This window comes from Acipenser ruthenus, chromosome 5 (assembly GCF_902713425.1).
Source record: "Acipenser ruthenus chromosome 5, fAciRut3.2 maternal haplotype, whole genome shotgun sequence".
NCBI lineage: Eukaryota > Metazoa > Chordata > Actinopteri > Acipenseriformes > Acipenseridae > Acipenser > Acipenser ruthenus.
Genome location: NC_081193.1, coordinates 26,738,687 through 26,761,875, shown reverse-complemented (window position 1 = coordinate 26,761,875; position 23,189 = coordinate 26,738,687). Strand labels below are relative to the sequence as shown.

Sequence of the window (23,189 nt, the reverse complement as noted above, 5' to 3'; positions counted from 1 at the left end):
ACATGGTTTGTATTGCCTCACAAACCATGTTAGTGAGCCTTGGTTACAATAACAGGCGAGTTACATTAATATGATTCTATATATACAATAATTTTGTCTTAAAACAGTAGGGCTTTTTTCTGTCCTCCTAAGATGTTTTTGAAGAATAATTTTAACCTGAGAAATAACTGTCTATAGATCGTAACAGCAGAGAGACCCATTACTAGTACTTTTGGGGTTTTGTTTATATAGAGCTGTCACAACTCAACACATAGGTTGAGTCTCATTACAGTGCTAAAGGATTAAAGGACTGAGACCAGGAGTCTCAATAAGCAGTTGTAATTATAGCATATGTTCACTTTTGTAGCAGAAAGTGGAAAGCCCTGATGAGCTGGCAGAGCTGATAAACATGAACCTGGCACAACTCTGTTCTCTTCTAATGGCCCTCTGGGGACAGTTCCTTGAGGTGGTGTCTTTGCAGGAAGAAGTCACAGCCTTATTAACACAGGAGCATCACACGCTCAGAGTGAGTACAGTGTCTTATGCAGGGTAAAGAATGCCGTTTAGTGTTGCCTACTTTGCTTCATACTTCATTTCCCCCGACAGACAGATTAATATGCATGTGTAGCAGCATTCAGGCTCTGAGGGTGCAATACAATCTTAAAAATTAATTCTGAAACCTTAAACATACGTGGAATAATATATTGGTGAAGCATACTTTATCCCCTTAACTATTTTAAAACAATTCTCAAGATATACAGTACTTGATATACAGTACTTACAGTGGGTTAAAAGGTACTGGTTGATTCCTGGGGCACGGATACAGAGATAAAGAGATTAATTAAGAGCATTATAAGCGTTTTGTTGTTTGAGTTTGCTGCCTGCTTTGCCAATGTATACCAGTGCTTCCACAAGCAGTTTTTCATTGTTATTGTTATTTTTATCTTTTTTAGGTAAGAAGATTTGCAGAGGCATTCTTTTGCCTTGAGCACCCAAGGCAGGCTGCTCTTGCATATCAAGAACTACAGTAAGTTGTGTGTTTAATGATCCATTTGACATTCCAAAGGGTAATGCTTTAACTAGGAGGCTGTGTGGTCCAGTGCTTAAAGAAAAGGGCTTGTAACCAGGAAGTCCCCGGTTCAAATCCCAGCTCACTCACTGACTCACTGTGTGACCCTGAGCAAATCACTTAACCTCCTTGTGCTCCGTCTTTCGGGTGAGATGTTGTTGTAAGTGTCTCTGCTGCTGACGCATAGTTCACATACCCTAGTCTCTGTAAGTCGCCTTGGGTAAAGGCGTCTGCTAAATAAACAAATAATAATAACTACGGTTGTCTGTCCTTTAATTGCACATACACATTCATAAGAAAAAAACAAATTATTATTATTATTATTATTATTATTATTTATTTCTTAGCAGACGCCCTTATCCAGGGCGACTTACAATTGTTACAAGGTATCACATTATACATTATTTCACATTATACAGATATCACATTATTTTTACATACAATTACCCATTTATACAGTTGGGTTTTTACTGGAGCAATCTAGGTAAAGTACCTTGCTCAAGGGTACAACAGCAGTCTCCCCCACTGGGGATTGAACCCACAACCCTCCGGTCAAGAGTCCAGAGCCCTAACCACTACTCCACACTGCTGCTGCATTATTCTTTATATTAGCATGCTAGTATTTTCCCCCCTGGAGGTTGATTACCATGAGGTACCTGTAAGGGAGTGGGCTCATCTGTGGTATAGTCTCGTAACCAATGCATCATTGCGCAATTAGTTTTAATGTGAACCTTGGGGTTTTATTAACTGCGTGGTGTTTGTGAGTAAGCTGTTGGTTATATTATTACTGTGTAATACAGTTTTTTTTGTTCATTTTGTTTTGTTTTGCAGTGCTCACAGCCATCTTCAGATGACTACAGCGATTAAAAACTCCACCTACTTCAGTTCTCTCCCTCCCCTACCAATTGAATGTGCTGACCTTGATGGCGATTTCAATTCACTACCTATCATCTTTGAAGACAGATACCTGGATTCAGTTATAGAAGGTTGTATTTTTTAGGTACAATATGTGGTTTTAACAAGCAGCGTGTACTGTGTTCTTCTTCTGAAATTAAACATCAGTTATTTTTGTAAAGTATTCATTAACATGATTATTTTTTAATTACCTTAATTTCAGATGTAAGTAGGAAATCAAAATCCCTATTGCAATAACTGACTAATGTGTTGTGCATTTGTCCAAGGGGGAAAAAAAGCCTAATGTAGGGTTTTACAACATACTTCTGTACAGTATTGGATGAAAAGCATAACATTTCTGTAAGCAATCTTGATAAATTAGGCAGATGTTTAGGGCATATTTTATTTCTGGTCAATTTGCAAAGTTCAGTGTCTACTGTTGGTCATACCAAGTGTAAAATGAATACCATTTTTGGTTTGCTATATATTTTTCCCCTTAAATAATTATTAAGAAATGTGTAACTACATAGTGCTATGTTAAAGTAATTAACTAATGTCCCTTTTGTTTGTTTTCAATTCAAGACCTTGATGGGCCTTGGCTTGGTGTTCAGAGTGCCAAAAGTTCTTCTGTCTCCAATAAACCCGAGAGGTCAGAGTCAAGAGAATCAAGCGCCACTGGATTCCCCAGTCCAGACCTGAAAATAAGGCCATCAGTGGTCTCTGACATGTGGCCCAGTGAAAATGACAAACAACAAAAACCTGAAAAATGCATAAACGAGCCCGACAAGTCAAAAGTAACAGGATTAAAGAAAACAATGAAAACAGACAACACTAAAAAACTAGTCAAACAGAGTTCTAAGGACTCTGTAGTTTTGGTAGGTTACAAGTGTTTGAAAGGCTCAGATAAAGAAGGCAAGTCTTCGGTTAATCAAAAAGAGGAACCTGATGCTGTAATCACGGAATTGACTAGTGACATAAGGACATACACTAAACAGTCAAGTCAAAGCAGTGAACATCAGTTTCTTCCTTCACACATAGGACAAGCTGTTGTGGACTCCAGAACAAATGATAATCTTGACAGCACTTGCAGCACAAAAGGAGAATCTAATCTTTCAGATTTGGTTACACACACTAAGCCCCAGGCCGGTACTGGAGATTTAGTGGTGGAATGCATATCACCGCACATAAATGTACAATCTGAACTTTGCAGCCAGCAGACAAATCGTGTATCAGGAGTCAGGCAAATTGATGTTAAACCAAGTAGTAGAAATCCTTATCAGGGAGAGCAAGTTACAGTTATCCTTCCGTGTCGGACTGATGATAAACAACAAAGCACAATCCCTGACATTTTACAAAATGAACCTTTTGATATGGAGTTTAAAATGCTTCCTTTAACTTCTGAAAATTATTCAGTATTTGAAAAATGCACTTTACCTAGTAGTAAAAATGCCAAACCTTTGGAAAATGCACCGCTTCTGCCTAATCCTTGTGCTAAAGAGTTCCACGTAGTTATTGGTGGGGATTCCATTAAGCTGCCAGATGTCAGCACCACCTATGCATCATCTCGACTTTCAGATTCAGGAATTGAAAGTGAGCCCAGTTCTTTTGCAACGCAACCATGTATCAATGTGTCATCTGAGCCTGTTTTGGAACAGTGTTCTCAACTAAATGAAAAACCTCAGCCACCACGGCTTCTAAAACCTGAATCAAATGCAAAGAACTTGATAGATGGTCTGCGCACAGAGAGCACTAGTGCTTTAAGTGAAATACAGTCATCTCTGACATCCATAAACTCACTGCCTTCAGACGATGAGGGTGATGAAAGTTCAAAGATCTCCGTCATTCCTGAATGTCTTCTAAGCGATAGCCAGACCCTGCAGGACTTGACTAAAGCTGACCATCCTAAATGTGTTGTTAATAGGAAATCCAGCATTGTGATCCAGGAGCAAAGTGTCATATTTTCGGAATGCACAGTAACTGGAGTTACTTCACACCCGTACTCTGGAGACAAAGAAGCTGTTAATGATCAGGAGGATCCATCACAAGCACACACTGCCACTTGTTCTGGACCTCAGGAAGTTGTTACTGACACAGTAGTTCAGGATCCCCAAAAGGTAGCTGATTTGGACAAAACTACCAACGAGCATTTTATTGAGCTAAAATCGGAAATTGTACATATTGGTGAACCCAGCGCTGCTGAAGGCTCAAGCTGTCCTTTAGATGGTGTACAGGGCAGTCAACAGAGAGAAGCAATTAAGAAAATGGAGGAGACACCAGATGGCCCACAAGTAGCCTGTCAGACAAGTGCGAGTACAAATACAATTTTCACTGCCAGCAGCACAGACATAGTGAAGCAAGGGTTGGTGGAAAATTATTTTGGATCCCGGAGTAGCACAGACATCTCAGATATAAGTCCCGTGGAGAGCGCCAGCACCCTCATCAGCCCTCTGAACAACCAGGAGGGGGGCGAGGACCCGCAAGAGGAAGACGAAGAGCATGAGATGATCGAGAACGGGTATTACGAGGAAGAAGAGGGCGACAACTTTTTAAATGGAGCGACAGGCGCAGAATATGCCGAATGTGACGGCGTTGAGGACAATGATAAAGTTCTCAGGTCAGAGCAGCCCCTTACAGATCACTACAGAGATGTCACCAGCCTGCCAGGTGTCTGCACCCCTCACTGCTTGTCCTTCACATCAGGCATCAGAGACTCCCCGTGCAGCGCTAGTTGTTCAAGGAGTAAGCTGGACACTATTACAAAGCAGCCTAGCAATGCTACGACTTGCTCTGCAGCTTCAATGTGCTGGTTTAAAAGTGCTACCAAATCGCAAGTGATGGCGTAAGTAACTGTTTCTTTTTAATTCTTTTTTGGGAATTGTGCTTGGTCATATTGCAGATTACCATTTTGGTTGGGACATAGTTCAAGCTTTGTTAAATGTCTCTGTAGTAGTGGTTTATTTCAGCTGTACTACAGTATATCATGTTTTTGTTGTTTAACTTATTCCCTGTTGGCGGCGACTTTTGTCACCTTTTTGCTGAGTGTTCTATCCTGCCTGTGCAGACTTTCGTCGACCAAATTATGCTGTTCACTGCCTTTTGCTTTTTTATCCAGCCAAAATCCTGTTGCTATGGTAAAAGTTTCCAATAATTAAAAAAAACACCAATAGTACAAGAGTCTCAGATTTTTTTCATGCCACGGGACATCATATATCGTTGTTAAGAAAAATGGATGCGGCTCGAAATTCAAAGGAGAACGGTGAGGTAATTTTGTTTAACTGGGATAGCAATAGTGAAGGCAAGTTTGAGGGTTTTGTGGAGGAAGATCTGGTGAATGTATTCTTTATAGAGGAAGGTGAAGAAATTGAGAGAGGAGCAGGGTCAGAGGAGGTTTTGACAAGAAGAGAGAATGCGAGTGGGATGACAGGCAGAGGGGTGGAAATGACAAGGAGTGAGGAGTGTGACAGCACAGCTTGGAGACCACCCACTGAGCCAGTTGTAAAAAGTGCTGATTTTAACACATCCAAATCAATAGTGCCACAGAGTCCATTACATGGACTAATTTTTCTAAAGCAATGCCTAAAAAAAGTTTATAAAATTCACAGTTCTTGCCTGCATTTTTTAAACAGCTTACAAATTAAAAGGGATCAGCCGGTTTATGATCCATTATTCAAGGTTTGCCCCCTTCTTGAAAAGCTAATAGGCAACTTTCAAAGACAATATTATCCAATCCGTAATCTGGCTATTGACAAATCAGTGTTTTTTCATCAATTCATTCCAAACAAGCACAATCGTTTTAGAATTAGTAATGTTGTCCTCACTGCTGCTGTCACGAATTACACCTACTCGTTTGATGTCTATACTGGAGGAGCATATTCTTATGACAAAGATGTAGGGATTGGTCATAGTGTGGTAATGCAGCTTTTAATAAACGCAAACCTGCATGGAGAAGGACACATTGTGTATACACCGAAAATGTTTACACCTCATCCGCGCTGTATGAAAAGAACACAGGGGCTTGTGGCACAGTCAAAATAAATCGTAAAGGCATGCCATTTGAGTTTAGAAATTATAAACCGAAGCAGGGAGATCCACCTCTGTTTCTACAGAAGGGACCCCTTTTGGCAACTTGTTTTAAAGATGCAGACACAGTAAGTCTTCTTTCCACCGTTCACGACGCATCCATAATAACAAAACGCATTTGCAGCAAGGGACCGGAGGGGTACAGAGTAATTCAGAACGCATTGTGTGGAGGACTACAACAGGTTTATTAGAGGAGTGGACAGAGCAGACCAGCTGTGCTCATATTATCCCTTCCAACACCACTCTGTGAAGTGGTACCATCGATTGTGTCACCACATAAAGGAGGTTGCAGTTGTAACTGCGTTCTTTTAAAAAAAATGACAACATCAAAAATGACAGGGGCCGAGTTTAGAGAGGATAGTGCAAGGGCTCATGGGGAAAGATACCAGAGATGCAGTGCCAGTCCCAGTGATGGAAATGCCAGGAGTGCCAGCAATGGGGAGACATTTTGACATTTTGACAATGGGGGCAGTTTGACAAGTCAAAGCCTGACTGCAAAGTGTGCTAGAACAGAAAGAGAAGATTTACAGAAGGGGAGGCTAAGAAGTCAGGCAGAAAGCAGGCAGCATTTTACTGCAAAACGTGCCCAGATAAACCGGCACTGTGCCCCACATCCTGCCTTGAAGTCTACCACACCAAATTTATTTACAAACAATAAAGTAAGTTACTGGCAGTAATAATAAATTTAGCTATCATTAAACTATAATACTGTATATGAATATAGTTGATTTATTATAAACTTCATTTTTAGAATCTCTGAGTAGTGTAATAAAATATTGTAGATATTAATATGTAAACATTGTATATTAAAATATTAGTCGTGCAGCAGTATAGGGATATTGTAGCTATTTATTAATAGTGCAATTATAAATACATAACAAAACAAAATAACTAATTGCAAATTTGTCTAACTTGAGAACTAAATAAGTGGCATTGCATAACATTATTTTAACAGGGAGAGATCAAAAAACGTAGTGATAGCACGTTTTTAAAGGTATGACTGTCTTAAGGTTGTTGGCATCCATCTTGAATGGGCAGGCTTGGAGCACAAGGTTACATGCCAACGAGGCAGGGAATGTGTTGTCATTTTTTGCCCTGCATGCCGTGTGCTCGCAAACAACACCTGAACGCAGTAATACAGTATACGGCATCGGTGGTAACACAAGCTTTTTGCTATTTTGTTACATTTCTTTTTATTCATACCACCTCCAAGTCATCGGAGGGTGAAATGTGATTATTCTAAAACAAAAATGAGACGAGCTGAGCTTGTTCATCACACAAATGTTAAGCAAACTTTCCCAGCTTTTTTCTTCACAAAACACTGCATTAAGAGAGACTTGGGGCCATATTTACTATTATTGGGATGGTGAATATTTGGTTAAATGCGTTGTACCTTTCTATATATTCATTCCATCAAAGGTTCTCAATTATAAATACAGTATTTTAAATGTGTAATTCCCAATATCAGCTAGTTTATTTGCTGCGTAATAATGGCAATTAATTAGACTCCCATCCGAAACCTATTCTCAGGTGTCATTTACACAGCATATGAGTTACAGTAACTCCCTCCCAGCACACAGCATACTAATGCTAACTAAGATTTAAAATAAATAAAAATAAAAAAGAATGCACGTTTACGTAAATTACTAACAATATTTCATGAAACAAAAAAACATCTCTCAAAACAAGAGGCATATTTTACATTATTCTAATAAACAAATAAATGTTTATTTTAAAACAGTACTGTGTCTAAGCTTTCCTCTTGACAACCCACAATAATACTCCCACAGGCTTTCTCACCCCAACCCCCCCCCCCCCCCCCTTCTAATGAAAGATACAGCACAAGTCAAGCCCATGTAAGTAAGTAGTACTGCAAAACATGTAACTGTATGCAGGTAGTTGTACCTCGATTTAATAAGAATTACACAATGAAACTACTGATTGTAACCCTATTTCTTGCTGTAGTTTTGTCCAGGCTAAAGAAGATTTAAAGCTGCTGAAACTGCCAGGTTTTCTGTATAGTGATGTTCCTGATCTGGCATCAAACATCCCTTATTTTAGTATGGAGGAAGATGAAAGCTCAGAAGAGGGCATTCATCTGATAGTCTGTGTGCATGGTCTTGATGGTGAGTAGGTGTAATAATTGTATCTTCAGTAGATATATATGGCTGTGTTTTCTGCCCATCATATGCCCTTTCTCAATCTAGTAAACTCCCCTCCGCCAACACTTAACTAATAGCAGCTGTTCAGTTGTCTTCTGTCTTATGTACTGGCTTAACAGTTGCAAGATACCCAACTTCCTTTACCCAGGAAGTTTGTCAGTTGTCTGTCAGTTTAAATTATTGAATAATCAACATGCTTGCTGGTCTATCTGCTATCTACATAACCTTTGAATAGCTCTGATTCGTTTCTCCTAGGCAACAGTGCTGATCTTCGGCTCGTAAAGACTTACCTTGAGTTGGAACTGCCAGGATCTCGTGTTGATTTCCTCATGTCTGAGAGAAACCAGGTAAAATTAAGTCAGGGTACAGATGTGTACATTTGAATTTCATTTTCAGGGATTGCGGTCTCCACCATGACAGCAAACTATAACAAGTTTGTTTTGTTTTTTCCCCCTACCATGGTTTCTAACAGTAAACCGTTTCACTGGCATGTTGCCTAGCCACTGTCCATATCAATGACACAGATCTTTTTCACATATCCATTTTACTTTGTGTTTGCAAACTATTCTATCAGAGATGCCATTGCACTTAAATTAAATTAAATATAACACATTGCTTAAGAAGAATATACAGGGCACCTAACTTAAATCCTTAGATGTGGTACTTCTGCTTGGATTATACTATTAAAAATGTCTCTGTGTAACTGAGTTGTAAATACAGCTTTGTAGATCCAGGGTTAATTCTTCTGACCGGGATCTTGCACAATTTGCTCACTAGTGCAGAAGTAGGCTGGTATAAGCAAAGGTTAGCAGACCGTGAGAACACAAACGGCAGTTACTGTGCCATACAGTATATCACAGACACACAGAGCTCCTTCCATTTACATGCATTCTTCAGATGCTTCATGCAGAGATATCTCGGGACCCATTTAACACCATTTTTTAAATAATTGTCCTTCAGCTGACCTAAAAGGCATTTCACAGGGCAGCACAATATTTGTTGGGGTTTTTGTGAAATCCCTGAGTGAGATAACAAAACAAACAATAACATACATCCCTTGTCCTCCATATATCCTCAGGTTTTCAATAACTTCTGGTTAAGAATTGTGAATGTTTTGTCACAATTTGATAAGTGGTTCTTTAAATGTATATAAATATGTAAGTGTAAGGTGGAGTTGGGAGTCTGAACACTTAAGGTCGTGTTTTTTTAAACCATCAGTATATTTGAAATCGATGTATGTAGAATGCATTTAATTGGTTTAAGATATAGTACCATGTTGTACTATTTGAATCCTAAAGGTTTAAACCCCAAATACAGACCTGCCTTGGGGTCTAATGTATCTACTTGCCATATAAGATGGATGAAGTTTTCTTCACAAACTAATAAAATACGTTTTTCAAAAAACATTCTTTTCTAATTGAACCCGGATCCGGAATGAAGTTGGCGACGGTTGCTATGTGATGTAATTGCTCGTGCTAAGAGTCTTGACAAGACGTCGGCTGGCATTCGTTCATATTTGATTGTTCATTATTGTCCAGTCATTATATCGACAACACAGGATTATGTGGCATTCTATTATTTCTATAATAATATAATCTTATTGATATAATGATGAGTCAAACTTAACTCCAGGTTGTATGTATCAAATCTGGTGAAATGTTTGTAAAATAAAGAGTTCTATTCGGATGGACGCTCTAAAACAAAGAGTTAAACTGCATTCTTACCCCCCTTTTTTTTAATGATCGGAAATAATAGACTAATGTCCCTGGCTGGTACACTAATACAATTTTAAAACATCCTGGCCGTACGAAGCAGGCCGGTCTTCACTGGCGACTCCAAAGGGAGTGTCGCATTGCCCCAGGTGCTCCTGTGGGTTAGGGAGGTGAAACCATCAGGGACGGTTTCTCCTCATCGTTCTACAGCGAACCCTGCTGGCCAGGCACCCAGTGAGCACAGAGCAGACACCTGCAGGGCTGGCCTTTGTCCTCCAGAGGTCAGTAGCTCGCTGACATCTGCTCTCGAGTTCCTGGGTGAAAAAAGGAAGCTGGCTTGGTCGTGGGATCGGAGATCACCCACTGAATCTTCTGGTCTCCTGAGCCATGTGGGGAATAGCTGCGGTGAGTAGAAAATCGATTGGACATTCCAAATTAGGAGAAAATCAAGGGAAAAATTATAATTGGACACACTAAATAAAAGATAAAATGTGTACTGCTGTTTGTTTAATGTAGCAGTGACAGCAAAATGTAACTTAACTGAGATATCGGAAGCTGGCAGCAGAACAGTTAAAGCGTTAAAGCATCTACCCACTTTTAAAACACAGTTTCAGTGAAAACAATGACCGTAAGTTTACACACTTTATTACCATAAAATGAGACTTAGTGGAACGACATTTTCGAGTTTGTTATAAACCAGTGCCGTGCTTTAAAAAATACTTACCCTAACCCCCCCCAGAATGTTCCTAAAATGACGCTCCTGAATCAGATACATCGCTTTTTACTATATAACTACATTAAATATAATTAATAAATCCTTCAGTACAGTATTTATTAACCAAATTAGAATATATGTCTATGTAGAAAGAACACTTGTTTTAAGACTTTGGTGTTTGTAAGCTAGACAAATTGCATTTTGAGCCCCCTAGTTGGTTGTTTTGTTGCCTTAATGTTATTAAACTAGTTTAATTTAATGATACCATTAATATATATCTCTCTATATATATATATCTATCTATCTATTTATCTATCTATCTATCTATCTATCTATCTATTTGTTCTGTCTAGTGTGATGCATGCTGGGAGAGTGGAGTGAGTGAGGTGGAGTGGATTGAAAGTAGGTGTTTCGTTTTTCTTTCTTTTTTTATATGTGTTTGTTAATGTGAATAGTTCTTTTGTTTTGTTTGTTAAATAAATTGAAGAAGTTTGTTTGTCTTTTGCGGTCAGCATGGCTGGCTCAGGGGGGGTTTTCCCCCTTGAGAGTTTAACTCGTAAGCACGGAGTTAAAATAGCTACGGAAGGTTTTGTTCCTATAGAGAAGTGCATGTTAGCGATTGGGAAAGTAGTCGGTTATGACAATATAAAGTCTGCATCTAGAATGAATGGATCAGTCGTGGCGTTTTTAAGTCAAACTGATCTAGTAAATAAAGTAGTAGAAAATGGAATTGTTTTGAATGATTCTCTGGTTGCAGTGACGCCATTAGTGACACCAGCGAGGAAAATAATCATATCAAACGTTCCACCTTTCCTTAAAAATGCATTAATTATAAATGAATTGTCTCGACATGGGCAAATTGTCTCAGCCCCAAAAAGAATCCCGTTGGGCTGTAAGTCTCCATTATTGCAACATGTGGTCTCCTTCAGGAGACAGTTGTTTATGGTTCTGAATAAAGGGAGTGAGGAACTTAACATTGTTTTAAAGTTTAAAGTGGATGGCTGTGATTACGTGATTTTTGCTACTTCAGAAACGATGAAATGTTTCAATTGTGGGGCGGATGGACATTTAGTTAAAAATTGCCCGAAAACAAAAGATAGAGAGGAGAGAGAAGGGGGAGAGGTGAGCGAGAAAGTAGCGGTGAACTTGAAATCCACGGAGCCGAGTAACGTTGATGTTGAAACAGAGAGTGGGGGTATGGAGAGAGGGAATGTGAGCGCTGAAAATGATGGAGAGGTGGCTGGGACGAGTGTTGGTGTGGAGGTGAGCGGAACAGAGGGTAAAACTGGAGAGCAGGAAATTAAGAATACCAGTAGTGATGGTAACGAAAAACAACAGATTGAAAGTGGTACTGTTAATGATACGGATAGTACGAGAGAAGCAGAGAATGGAGAAGTAAGAGAGGACAATCAGGGTGCGGGTGGAAATAAAACCGAGCGTCTAGGGGAGAGTGCATCAGAGAAAGTTTCTGAAGTAAGCAGTTTGGCAATGGAAATGAGTGAGAATATGAATGATAATGATGGGTTTAAGACTCCAGGAAAAAAGAGAAAAAAATTATTAAAAAGGAAAAATATAGAGGAAGTAGAAACAAGGGGAAAAGAACAACCTCCTAAAAAGGAGGGGCAAAAGCCCTGGAGTGTTTTGGTTGCCAGCACCATACATGAAAGTAATTCAGAGTCAGAGAGAGAGGAGGAGGAGGAGGCTGTGTTAACCGACTCCTCTCAATGCTCTGAATCCATTTTGTTAAAGAGCGGGTATGGTGAGCAGGATATAAGAGAGTTTTTACTGTTGACAAAGGGAAGGAGAAAAGTTGATGTGGAGGATTTTTTTCCTGACTTAAGTTTGTTTGTGAACTCAGCGGCTTATCTGGTAAAGAAGTCCTCTGGGTCAAATTTTACAGATCAAGAGCGCTGGTGTTTAAAGAATTGTTTGATTAGAGTTCGTGGTAAACTTAATCAAAAATAAAAATGGTAAACTCCGTGTTTTTTTTTCAAATATTGTTTGTTTTTTTTTCTATCCCAATGATGACTTTTCTGTTAGGGACTATTAACATAAATGGTTGTAGAGACAGTTTTAAGAGGGCTTCTGTTTTTGAATATTTGAACCAGAAAAAACTGGATGTCATTTTCTTACAAGAAACTCATTGTGATTTCAAAACCCAGTCAGAGTGGGAAAAGGAATGGAAAGGGCAAATGTTCTTTAGTCATGGATCTAATGTGAGTGCTGGGGTGGCAGTTTTGTTTAAGGAACATTTTAAACCTGAGTCTGTGGACTTTACTGAACTGGTAAAAGGTCGGATGCTTAAAATAGAAGCTGTAGTAGAAGGACAATCCTTTGTATTTATTAATATTTATGCCCCCAATGATGGAAAAGAGAGGTTGGATTTTTTCAAAATTCTGGACGAGGTTTTAGTAGAATGTACTTCTGATGAGGTTTTGTTTTTAGCAGGGGACTTTAATTGTACTGCTCATTGTAAAATGGACAGAAATCATCCTGAGCCACACCTTAAGTCTGCAAGAGAATTATCAGTTATATTAAAAAAGATTGATTTAATTGATGTGTGGAAAAGTGTGCATCCAAATAAAAGACAATATACTTGGGTTAAGTACAGTAAGAGTCACATCTCAATGGCGAGATTAGATCGGATTTATGTTTTCAAAGAGCATTTTAATCTGATAAAACAATGTAGCATCTCTCCCTCTACCTTTTCTGATCACAACCTTGTATTCCTTTCTGTTTTATTGCCTAATGTTAAACGCAGTCGTTCCTATTGGAAATTCAACACTAGTTTGTTAAATGATTTGCATTTTATCAAGTGTTTTAATTTCTTTTGGAAAACATGGAGGGATGATAAAGGTTCCTTTTCAAATCTTAGACAATGGTGGGGCGTAGGTAAAGTTCAAATAAAAACATTCTGTCAACAGTACAATGAAAACGTTACAAAGAGGGTAAATGAGTCTCTGCAGGAGCTGGAGCGGGATGTCTTAGAGCTCCAGAGAGCTCTAGACTCCAAGCAAAATGATAATCTAATTGAAAAATTAAAGTACAAAAAGAAATTAATTGCAAATCTTTTGGATGTAAAAGTGAAAGGAGCACTGGTGAGATCTAGGGTGCAGGGGCTGACGAAGATGGACGCACCTACTCAGTTTTTTTTCAGTTTGGAGAAAAAAAGTAGCCAAAGGAAGGCAATTCATTGTCTAAGGAGGCCGGACGGAGTGGAGCTGAGAGACCCGGAGGAGATCAGGAGGCACGCTGTCCAGTTCTACTCAGGTTTATTTGCAGCGGAGGCTGGGGCTGAGCCTGAGGAGGTGCAGGGTTTCCTGCAGGGCATGACGTGTTTGCCTGAGGAGGCTAATGAAGGGCTGGGGAGTGCCCTGTCTATCGAAGAACTTACTGTTGCTCTGCAAGGGCTGAATCAGGGCAAAGCTCCTGGCATTGATGGCTTGCCCGTGGAGTTTTATAAAAGTTTTTGGCAACTGTTGAAATATGATCTTGCTGAAGTTTTTGAAGAGAGTTTTGAGCAAGGAGAGCTGCCGCTAAGCTGCAGGAGAGCAGTTATCACGCTCCTTCCAAAGAAAGGTGATCTTTGCGACATAAAAAATTGGAGACCTGTGTCACTGTTGTGCTCCGAATATAAAATTCTTTCTAGAGCTCTAGTCAACAGACTGAGTACAGTGATCGAGACTGTGGTGCACCCTGATCAAACTTATTGCATCCCAAATAGATCCATTTTTGATAATATCTTTTTGGTCAGGGACATATTGGCAGCCTCAAAATTGTTTGGCTTTAGTACTGGTCTTTTTTTGTTAGATCAGGAAAAGGCTTTTGATAGAGTCGACCACCAGTATTTATGGAAGGTCCTCGCTGCTTTTGGTCTTAACTCTAATTTCATTAGTAAAATAAGATCGCTCTATTGTAACGTTTTCAGTTTGATTAAAATAAACGGAGGACTTACTGCACCTTTTAAAATTCAGAGAGGAATTAGACAAGGATGCCCACTATCTGGTATGTTATACGCACTATCAATTGAACCTTTCTTGAGTAGGTTAAGAAGTGTTTTGACGGGCTTAGATATTCCAAACTGCAATCAGTCAATTAAGCTGTCAGCTTATGCTGACGATATTATGTTGTTTATAAGTAGTCAAGAAGACATAAAAGTGTTAGTTGAGACCCAGAAAATCTTTGAAAAGGTTTCGTCTGCACGAGTAAATTGGAGTAAGAGCAGTGCTGTGCAGGTTGGGGAAGAAAAAAGATGCAAGTCATTGGTATTGCCTGATGGACTGCAGTGGACCCGAGAAGGTTTCAAGTATTTGGGAATTTTTATGGGCAATGAGAAAATGGAAAGGCAAAATTGGGAAGGGGTTTTGGAAAATATAAAAGGACGTTTGCAGAGGTGGAGGTGGCTGCTTCCTCAAATGTCTTTTAGAGGAAGAGTTTTAGTGGTAAATAATTTAGTCGCCTCCAGTCTTTGGCATAAGTTGATTTGTGTGGAGCCTCCAAAAATGTTGTTGAAACAGATCCAATCCCTGCTTTTGGAGTTTTTTTGGAATGGATATTGCTGGTTGAGGCAGTGTGTGTTGCATTTGCCATTGGATGAGGGTGGGCAAGGATTCATTAATATTGAGTGCAGGACAGCTGCTTTCAGACTGCAAACGTTGCAAAAATTGTTTTATTCACCTGTAGAGTTGCCTTGGAGAGGACTGGCGTTGTCTTTCTTTCGTCAGGTTGGAGGGTTTGGTTTTGATTTTAATTTGCTATTTATGGATGTTGGTCAAATTAATTTGTCGTGTCTTCCTCTGTTTTACAGGAGCATGCTGAGGGCTTGGGGTGCACTAAAGGCCGAGTATGAGTTTTCTTTAGACCCCTTTTGGGTTCTACAACAGCCTTTGGTGTTAAATCCACAATTTAGTTTCATTTATAGTTTCAAATCGGTTAATGATTCCCTTATTAGGGCTAAACTTGTGAGGATCTATGATCTAATAGACACAGAAAAATGTGCTTGGAAGGACCCAGAATGTTTAGCCAATGCTCTGGCCATGCGGTCTGTACGTGTGGCAGGCGTTTACCTGTCACAGCTGAATGAAGCTCTGCTCCCAGAGTGGCGAGAGGCACTGGAGAGTGTTTTTAGTGAGCATCGAATCCCTCAGCAGGCTCCGTTTCCTTCCTTGCTAATCTCTCCTGCTATTAGTAATTTTGAGGAAGAGAGTGGCAAGATTTTAAAAGTGAAGGACTTGTGTAGATGCCACTTTTCCCTATTGGAGGGGAAAAAAGCATATCAAATGTGTGTGAAAGTAAAGTTCCAAGATGTGCTTAAAGTTCTACCGGACACACATTGGAGAGAGCGGCTGGGAGCTGGAGAGGAGGACAAGCCAGCCTGGAGAGCTTTATACCAACCTCCCCTTGGTAAAAGATCTGGTGACTTACAATGGAGACTCTTGCATACCATTCTGGCTGTTAATGCTTTTATAACAATACTAAATCCGGAGGTGAATGACAAGTGCCCTTTCTGCAGCAAAAGAGAGACTGTTTTTCACTGCTACATGGAATGTCAAAGATTGGATCCATTGTTTGTTTTTTTAAACAACCTCTTTTTAAAGCTGGGTTTGGAGTTCACGAAGACGGTTTTTATTTTTGGGGTCACATATGCAAAGAGTAAAAAGTTTGTGTTTCAGTTGGCTAATTTTATGTTAGGTCAAGCTAAATTGGCCATTTTAAAAAGTAGGAGCAGTGAAATTGATAAAAACAGTCAAGACTTGGTTAAAGTGTTTCGAAAGCTAGTAAGGGAACGTATAGGTGTTGAATTTAATTTTTATAAAATGATGCACGATTTATTAAATTTTGAAATTATATGGTGTTTTAATGGAGTGCTCTGTGAGGTGGATGAAGAGTCTGATGAACTTGTTCTAAATATATGAATTTTTTGTAGAATTTATTGTAATGTAAAAGTTTATACTCTGTTGTAAATAAATGTTATTTAAAAAGTAAAAGTATCTATCTATCTATCTATCTATCTATCTATCTATCTATCTATCTATCTATCTAATATATATATATATATATTAATTGCCTATTTAAAATCTTAAGACCTTCCTTGGTCAGACAAAACAAACGCATTCTTTTTTACATGGACTACAGCCTATAAAGGAATATGCTGAGAACACTGGTTGTGATCACTCCCTTGTGATCAGAGCATTCATAATTTAAATGCACTGTTCATACCTTTGAAAATGAAAATACTTTTATCTCTGTAGAATGACACCTTCTCTGATTTTGACTCCATGACTGATCGTCTCTTGGATGAAATAATCCAGTATATTCAAATATACAGTCTCACTATTTCTAAAATAAGGTAAGCTTTAGTTATAGGATAAACTCACAGCCATATAAATGGCATTCCAGGACTGGCTAAAACCATTTAAAAATGATAGCTCAATAGAAATAAGATATCAGAGTTGGATTTTGGTTCTTCTACAGTGGGTGAGTGCCAACGTTTTCGGTACCACTGCCATAATTATTGGTTTGGATCAGAGATCTGTATCAATACATGCTCAAAATCATGCAACTTGTTTTATATCAAGTAGGACACAGTACATATTGTTAATGTATCGTTTGCTTGTATTAAACTGTATTGTGGAATTCATCCTGTCTGAGTTTCAGTTAGACTGCATGCTGAAATTCTGGTTCTTTAGCTGCCTTGCAAAGAGATGTATAGATTATTTTGTCCTAGCAGTCAGTATTACATTTTTCAGCAATGGATCATCATCTTCATCTAGATTGCTCCTATTAACTATCTTTGCAAATTTTTACGAAACTAACACATTAAAAACCGAGGGCTAATCTTTACTTCTAATAATGCATTGTCTTTCAACAGCTTTATAGGACACTCCTTGGGAAATTTAATAATCCGCTCAGTCGTCGCTAGACCCAGGTTTAAGTGTTACCTAAACAAGCTGCACACGTTCCTCTCTTTGTCTGGGCCACATCTGGGGACTCTTTATAACAGCAGTGCTCTAGTTAACACAGGTAAGCAGCACCTTGCATAATCTTGCAATTATTTCTAATTGTTAGGAATTATGCTGCCAACACACTTTGTATCTCATAAGTTTGATATATAATAATGGTTTGTTTACTTACAGAAACTTAACAAAAAGCTGTTACTGGGTAAACAGAAATATTGTAATGATCCATATATTGTTGTTTAGTAGAAAAGCAAATGGTGCTTTATGAGACTGCCATCTGATTCTTCATTTTGTTGTTCTTTTCAGGGTTATGGTTTATGCAGAAGTGGAAGAAGTCTGGTTCTTTGTTGCAGCTGACATGTCGAGATCACTCTGACCCTCGCCAAACATTTCTTTACAAGCTGAGTAAAAAAGCAGGCAAGTGTTAACTCCTATGCTGTAATAAGGGAATACCTTCTATCTGGTAATGGAATGGAATGGGGACAAAACACACAGAGATGAAACAGAAGGGGAGAAAAAAAAAATTCTGACCAGTATTTTCTACTTTAATGTCTTGTATATGATGTCCATAACCAGCGTTCCCTCTAAGCTTTTTAGATCATGCCAGGCTTTGTGTATAGTGATGTTCCTGATCTGGCATCAACAAGATAAACTTGCCGTTTTGACTGAGAGGGTAAATTATCAGTGAGAAACCTTCGGCCACGCATTAACCATTTTAATATATTATTTTTGTTGCATTATACAATTTTTAAACAATATTCCAATACAAGTATCTCAACAATTCTACAATTTACTTTTAAATTTAAACAAGACATTTATTGTGGCTCTGCCTCCCATTCTGAATCATCCTTTGATTTTTTATATATATAATTTTTTTTAAAGTGTATTACCTTTATGAAGCCTGTCTGAGATCTTATCATATATGCAGCCCTGTCAGTAGACTGCATGCTTAACTGGTGGCCTGCATATAATTGCTTTATACTATTGTATAAAACACTGGCGTCTGCACTGCCTTCAATTGTAACCATCTTTAGGGCTACTGATTTTCCATTTTTTGGAATAGCAAATTCATTTTTTCTCCTGTTTTTTTCCCCCACTTTTATCAACGTATTAAAAATTAAACATGGCATTTGAACATAAATATAATGTTGATAGTTAAAATAAGTAAATTAATAAATATTACCTCATTTTTTTTTATTTTATTAAAGCCAAGAGTTTTTTTAATAAGACTCTTGTTGCTGTAATAGTATGTAAAGCACCTGAAGACGCTTCAAATCATAATGTTTATAGACATCAATTGGCTCATAGCTGGCTAAAGTAAGGGTTAGGGTTAGGGAAACCCTAAGAATTATATTACAACAGTTCAGACAACAAATGTCCAGCACTGTTGTGAGAGTCATAATTACAGTCTTCCACTATCACTGTAGTTCAGTCTACAAGTGAAGGTGTTTTGAAAAGACCTGTTTATCTTATTGCTGGCATTACAATAACAATACAGAATATTAAACAGTTTAGTAACAGTCCAGCAATGTCATGTGAGAGTAATCCTATGTACAGTACAACACAAATTAAGTTTAACATTTTACTGACATTACAATAGCCAGGATAAAACACTGATAAAAAAAGGTGTACTGTTGACTGACTCGTTGCTCTACACAGGTTCAGTGCTGTGTATCACCTGATTGTAATTTAAATAGCACCCCTTTTAATGTAAATGCATAATTCATCCTCACAATTGTTTCTTTGCTAATTCTGCCGCCTTATTTGCTAAGGTTAACAAGAGGTGTGTCTCCGGCCAGAAAAATCTTTGTGAAACAAACGGTGTGTAGTGTAGTGACTACATGTATTTGCTTACGATTGTAAGTCACCCTGGATAAGGGCGTCTGCTAAGAAATAAATAATAATAATAATAATACATGCTTTACACAGTAAAGCGAACAATTTCCTTTAAGGAATGCTTTGAGCTCATTTCTTCATCGTCAGATAATATAATATAATTAAGAAACGGCCATGGTTTAATATTGCTAATTATAGCTTTATTAAGCAGGTAAGATGGAAATAAATAAATTAAACAATAAATAAACACGCAATAAATTTAGTAAACTTACTTAATTAGTTTTTCAGCATAGAAGAATGCAGTGCTTTTACTGAAACATTGCATTTTTTTTCTTCATTGGTGCAGCTGCCATGTTGAGTTTCAGCAGACACATGATTTAAGTCACATGATAAATAAACTCAACTTGCAAAAAAAAAAATGCGCCTGATATTTCTTCAATTACTATATTATGCACTTAAGTGTGTATTTTTGACTCTAAATTAATATTTTGATTACATTTTTACCAGTTTCAAAATGCTTGATGATTATTTCTGAAATGGTTGTTTTTTAAAGGGAAAATAAAACAAAAACCGTCAAAGTATGAGTATTGTGATTTTTATTTATGTTTTACGGGAGTATTTATAATTCTAAATAATGCAGAAAGATTGTGCTTCACTTATTAGTGTTCACTTATCTCATGCTTTGTTGTATACAGTATGTTGCATTATATGTTTAATAAAGAACTAGTCCAATTTCAGCCGTGTAAAAACAATGATGTCCTCACAACCATGTAAAATTGAACAAAAATATATGTGTATATGCAAAACTAGAAATTACAATAATGAACCGATTCATGGGTATTTGAGGTTCTAAGTTCCAAATGCTGTGGATTTAACTACAATCTCCTCCTTTTAAATGTATTGTTGATATGTTTATATCACTTCCGTACCTTTCTCTCTTTGTTCAGGGCTTCAGTTCTTTAAAAATGTCGTCCTTGTGGGTTCACTGCAGGATCGCTACGTTCCCTATCATTCTGCTCGGATTGAGATGTGTAAAACAGCCTTAAAAGATAAGCAGTCAGGTGAGAAATACACCTTTCCATTACAGGATATATAATTAGATATACATAATTACAAATTTAAAAGCAAAACTTGCCAGAGGGTTGCTTTCTGGTACATATAAAGCAAACAAACATGAATTTGACAGGAAATGTATAAATTTGTAGGATAAGCAGTTGGAGAGGCAGATTTAATTCTTACATTTTAAGTAGCGCTTCCCTTCTGTCGTACTGGAACTTTGGTATATTCAGTATTGTCCCCATTGTAAGAATAATGAATTGAAGAGGGTTACGGCAAATATCATACACCACTTTGAATGAAGGTTTCATACTCCTATTGATGCTATTTTAGACAAAGCTAGAGAAGTCACAATAACTGGTTTGTATTTGTTCCACTTAGATGTTTAACTAATGCTTTATTTGTAAAATAGGAAATCTTTACAGTCTTTTCAATACATCAAATGTTTTTCTGGGATTTGGCAAATTGATTTTTTCACAGAATATCACAAAGGATATAGCACTAGGAATGCCTAGCCAACATGCACAAGGAAATTAATTTATGTATGTGCATAGGTATTTCTGTGCCCAATTGCTTAATGTTAATTAAATAAATTAATAACAAATTAATAAAAATGCATTTAACAAATATGTAAAATATTGTTAACATTAAAACCAGTAACTCTATAGTAGAGAAAGAAAATACAAATTAAAAAAAAAAAAAAAAATCTAAAATTGGAAGTCTCCACGGCCAATGCTTAGAGGTAAAAGAAAGAGAAAAAAAAAACACCTAGAAACCGATCATTGTTCTATAATGTATTTGCAATAACAGTGAGTGTGCTCCTTAAGTAATAAGATCTCCATCTCGCTACCATTGGCACACTGAATTCTCAAGACAGTACTCCTTAGTCATGCTGTCACTACTAACGTACAGCATCTGTTCCCCATAGAATGAACAGAGGACCAATGGATGAGAGTAACATAATAAAGAAAATAAGTACAGTAGCTATAAATTCATAAATTAAGAAAAACATAGTGTAGTCAAGGCTCATTTTCCACCATGAAACTAAAGAGGCCTCCAAATTACCAGGATTACTTTTATATAAAACCTTTCAGCCATTTATTTTAAATGTGTGATTCTTTCTTTTGTTTAGGACCAGTGTATGCCGAGATGATTGAGAACTTGCTTTTGCCAGTTCTACAGAACAAGGAATGTAATCTGGTGCGCTATAATGTTATCCATGCCTTGCCCAACACAGCCAACTCACTCATCGGAAGAGCCGCACATATTGCTGTTCTGGATTCGGAAATATTTCTAGAGAAATTCTTTCTGGTCGCAGGCCTTAAATATTTTCAGTAGGTGGACATTTTGTAGGAAGAAAAATAATAATTACCTCATGCAAAAGAAACACAAAATGGGTGATATTATTGTCTTTCATTTAGAGTTTTTAAAAGATATTTATACTTTTTATAAGGGAGGATAAATATATCAGTGTTTCTGTATTGTCATCATGTTTATAGTTTATTTGTGGCTGTGCAATTTTTTTTGTTACTTTTTCATTGCTTTTTATTTTCTAGCAACCATTTTATTATGTACATTATGCCAACATTTAGTCAAAGTACTTTGCAGTTGTTAATGTGACTGAAAGGTAATGGAAGTATTTCTTTAAGACAAACCTGGCTTCTTTTTTTTTTTTAAACTAACATGAAGCAGTCAGAAAATGTTTAACTAGAAAATGTAGCTGCTGAGGGAAATATTTATTTTATGAGCTGACCAAGTCCTTATTCATTTATCTTTATCAGACTCAAATGAATTAATTTTATACTCAGTGTGTGTATCAAATTTATATCATACCACCTGTGGGAAAAGATTTTTGTACTGGAAAGAGTGGACAGTCGTTTTGCTATGTAAACTTATTACTGTGTTAATTGGGGTTTTTTGACAATTTCAGTATGTTATCATACAAGAAGAGATTTTGAATGTAGTTCAAAACATAAATCTGCCTTGATGATAAATTGAGTTTTGTATAGTTCTCACTTCCATTGCATTTTAATATTTACCCAGCCTTAACATGGATGAAAAGCACAGAGCAAAAAACTGGTCAATCGAATGTGTATAATGTTAAAATAACTACATTTTACAAAGAGGTTGTTTTGTTTTGTTGTTGTTTTTTTTTAATTAAAGTTGTTTTATTAACTGAATATGGGCAGTGGGATCAAACTTTTGTTGAAAACATGCTTTTCATAATTGCCATTTTTTAGCAAACTAATTATATTCAGGTCCCAGTGTGTATGTGTAAGTTTAATGGTTTTTAACGTTATATTTCCCATTACATATTTATTTTTAATGTTACAACATTGAATGAAAAAGGCAGTGTATAAAATGTGTGAATTTAAAATTTGAATATTTTTGTTCTAATAGGATATTGATGCATGTTGTAAATGTTTTTTTGGTTTTTTTTGTAACATCTGTTGCACATGTGCCCATTAAATGTGCCATGAAATAATTCAGATGTCTACTGTTTTTTTTTTTGTTTTTTTTTTAATAAATACACACCTAAAGCTAATCCTGAATTCATACAGCATTGAAGATTGTTCAGGAATTCCCATGTTAACTTGTTTAGTTAATTGATATAAGAGACACACACTCATAGTTAATATTGCATGCATATTCTAGGAAGTGTTGATAAACTAGCTGGTAGAAAATATCCACAAATATTTGTTAACATGAGGAAATAGAGGTACATTT

At 37.3% G+C, this 23,189-nt stretch overlaps 1 protein-coding gene across 5 annotated transcripts in view; it reads left to right on the top strand.

The window, feature by feature from the left end:
• The window catches only part of fam135a (family with sequence similarity 135 member A), a 79,274-nt gene extending 56,327 nt beyond the window's left edge, over positions 1-22,947 (top strand). For 4 of the 5 annotated variants that reach the window (XM_059023920.1, XM_034004611.3, XM_034004610.3 and 1 more), the window contains 11 exons: positions 347-505; positions 933-1,006; positions 1,880-2,034; positions 2,525-4,781; positions 7,988-8,148; positions 8,440-8,531; positions 16,863-16,960; positions 17,483-17,634; positions 17,877-17,987; positions 20,354-20,467; positions 21,595-22,947. In XM_059023920.1, coding sequence (XP_058879903.1) covers positions 347-505; positions 933-1,006; positions 1,880-2,034; positions 2,525-4,781; positions 7,988-8,148; positions 8,440-8,531; positions 16,863-16,960; positions 17,483-17,634; positions 17,877-17,987; positions 20,354-20,467; positions 21,595-21,800 — 3,579 coding nt within the window. In that variant the 3' untranslated portion in view covers positions 21,801-22,947. The remainder of the gene's footprint in view (positions 1-346; positions 506-932; positions 1,007-1,879; positions 2,035-2,524; positions 4,782-7,987; positions 8,149-8,439; positions 8,532-16,862; positions 16,961-17,482; positions 17,635-17,876; positions 17,988-20,353; positions 20,468-21,594) is intronic. The other variant, XM_034004612.3, reaches the window with a different exon arrangement.
• Positions 22,948-23,189: the final 242 nt, after the last annotated feature.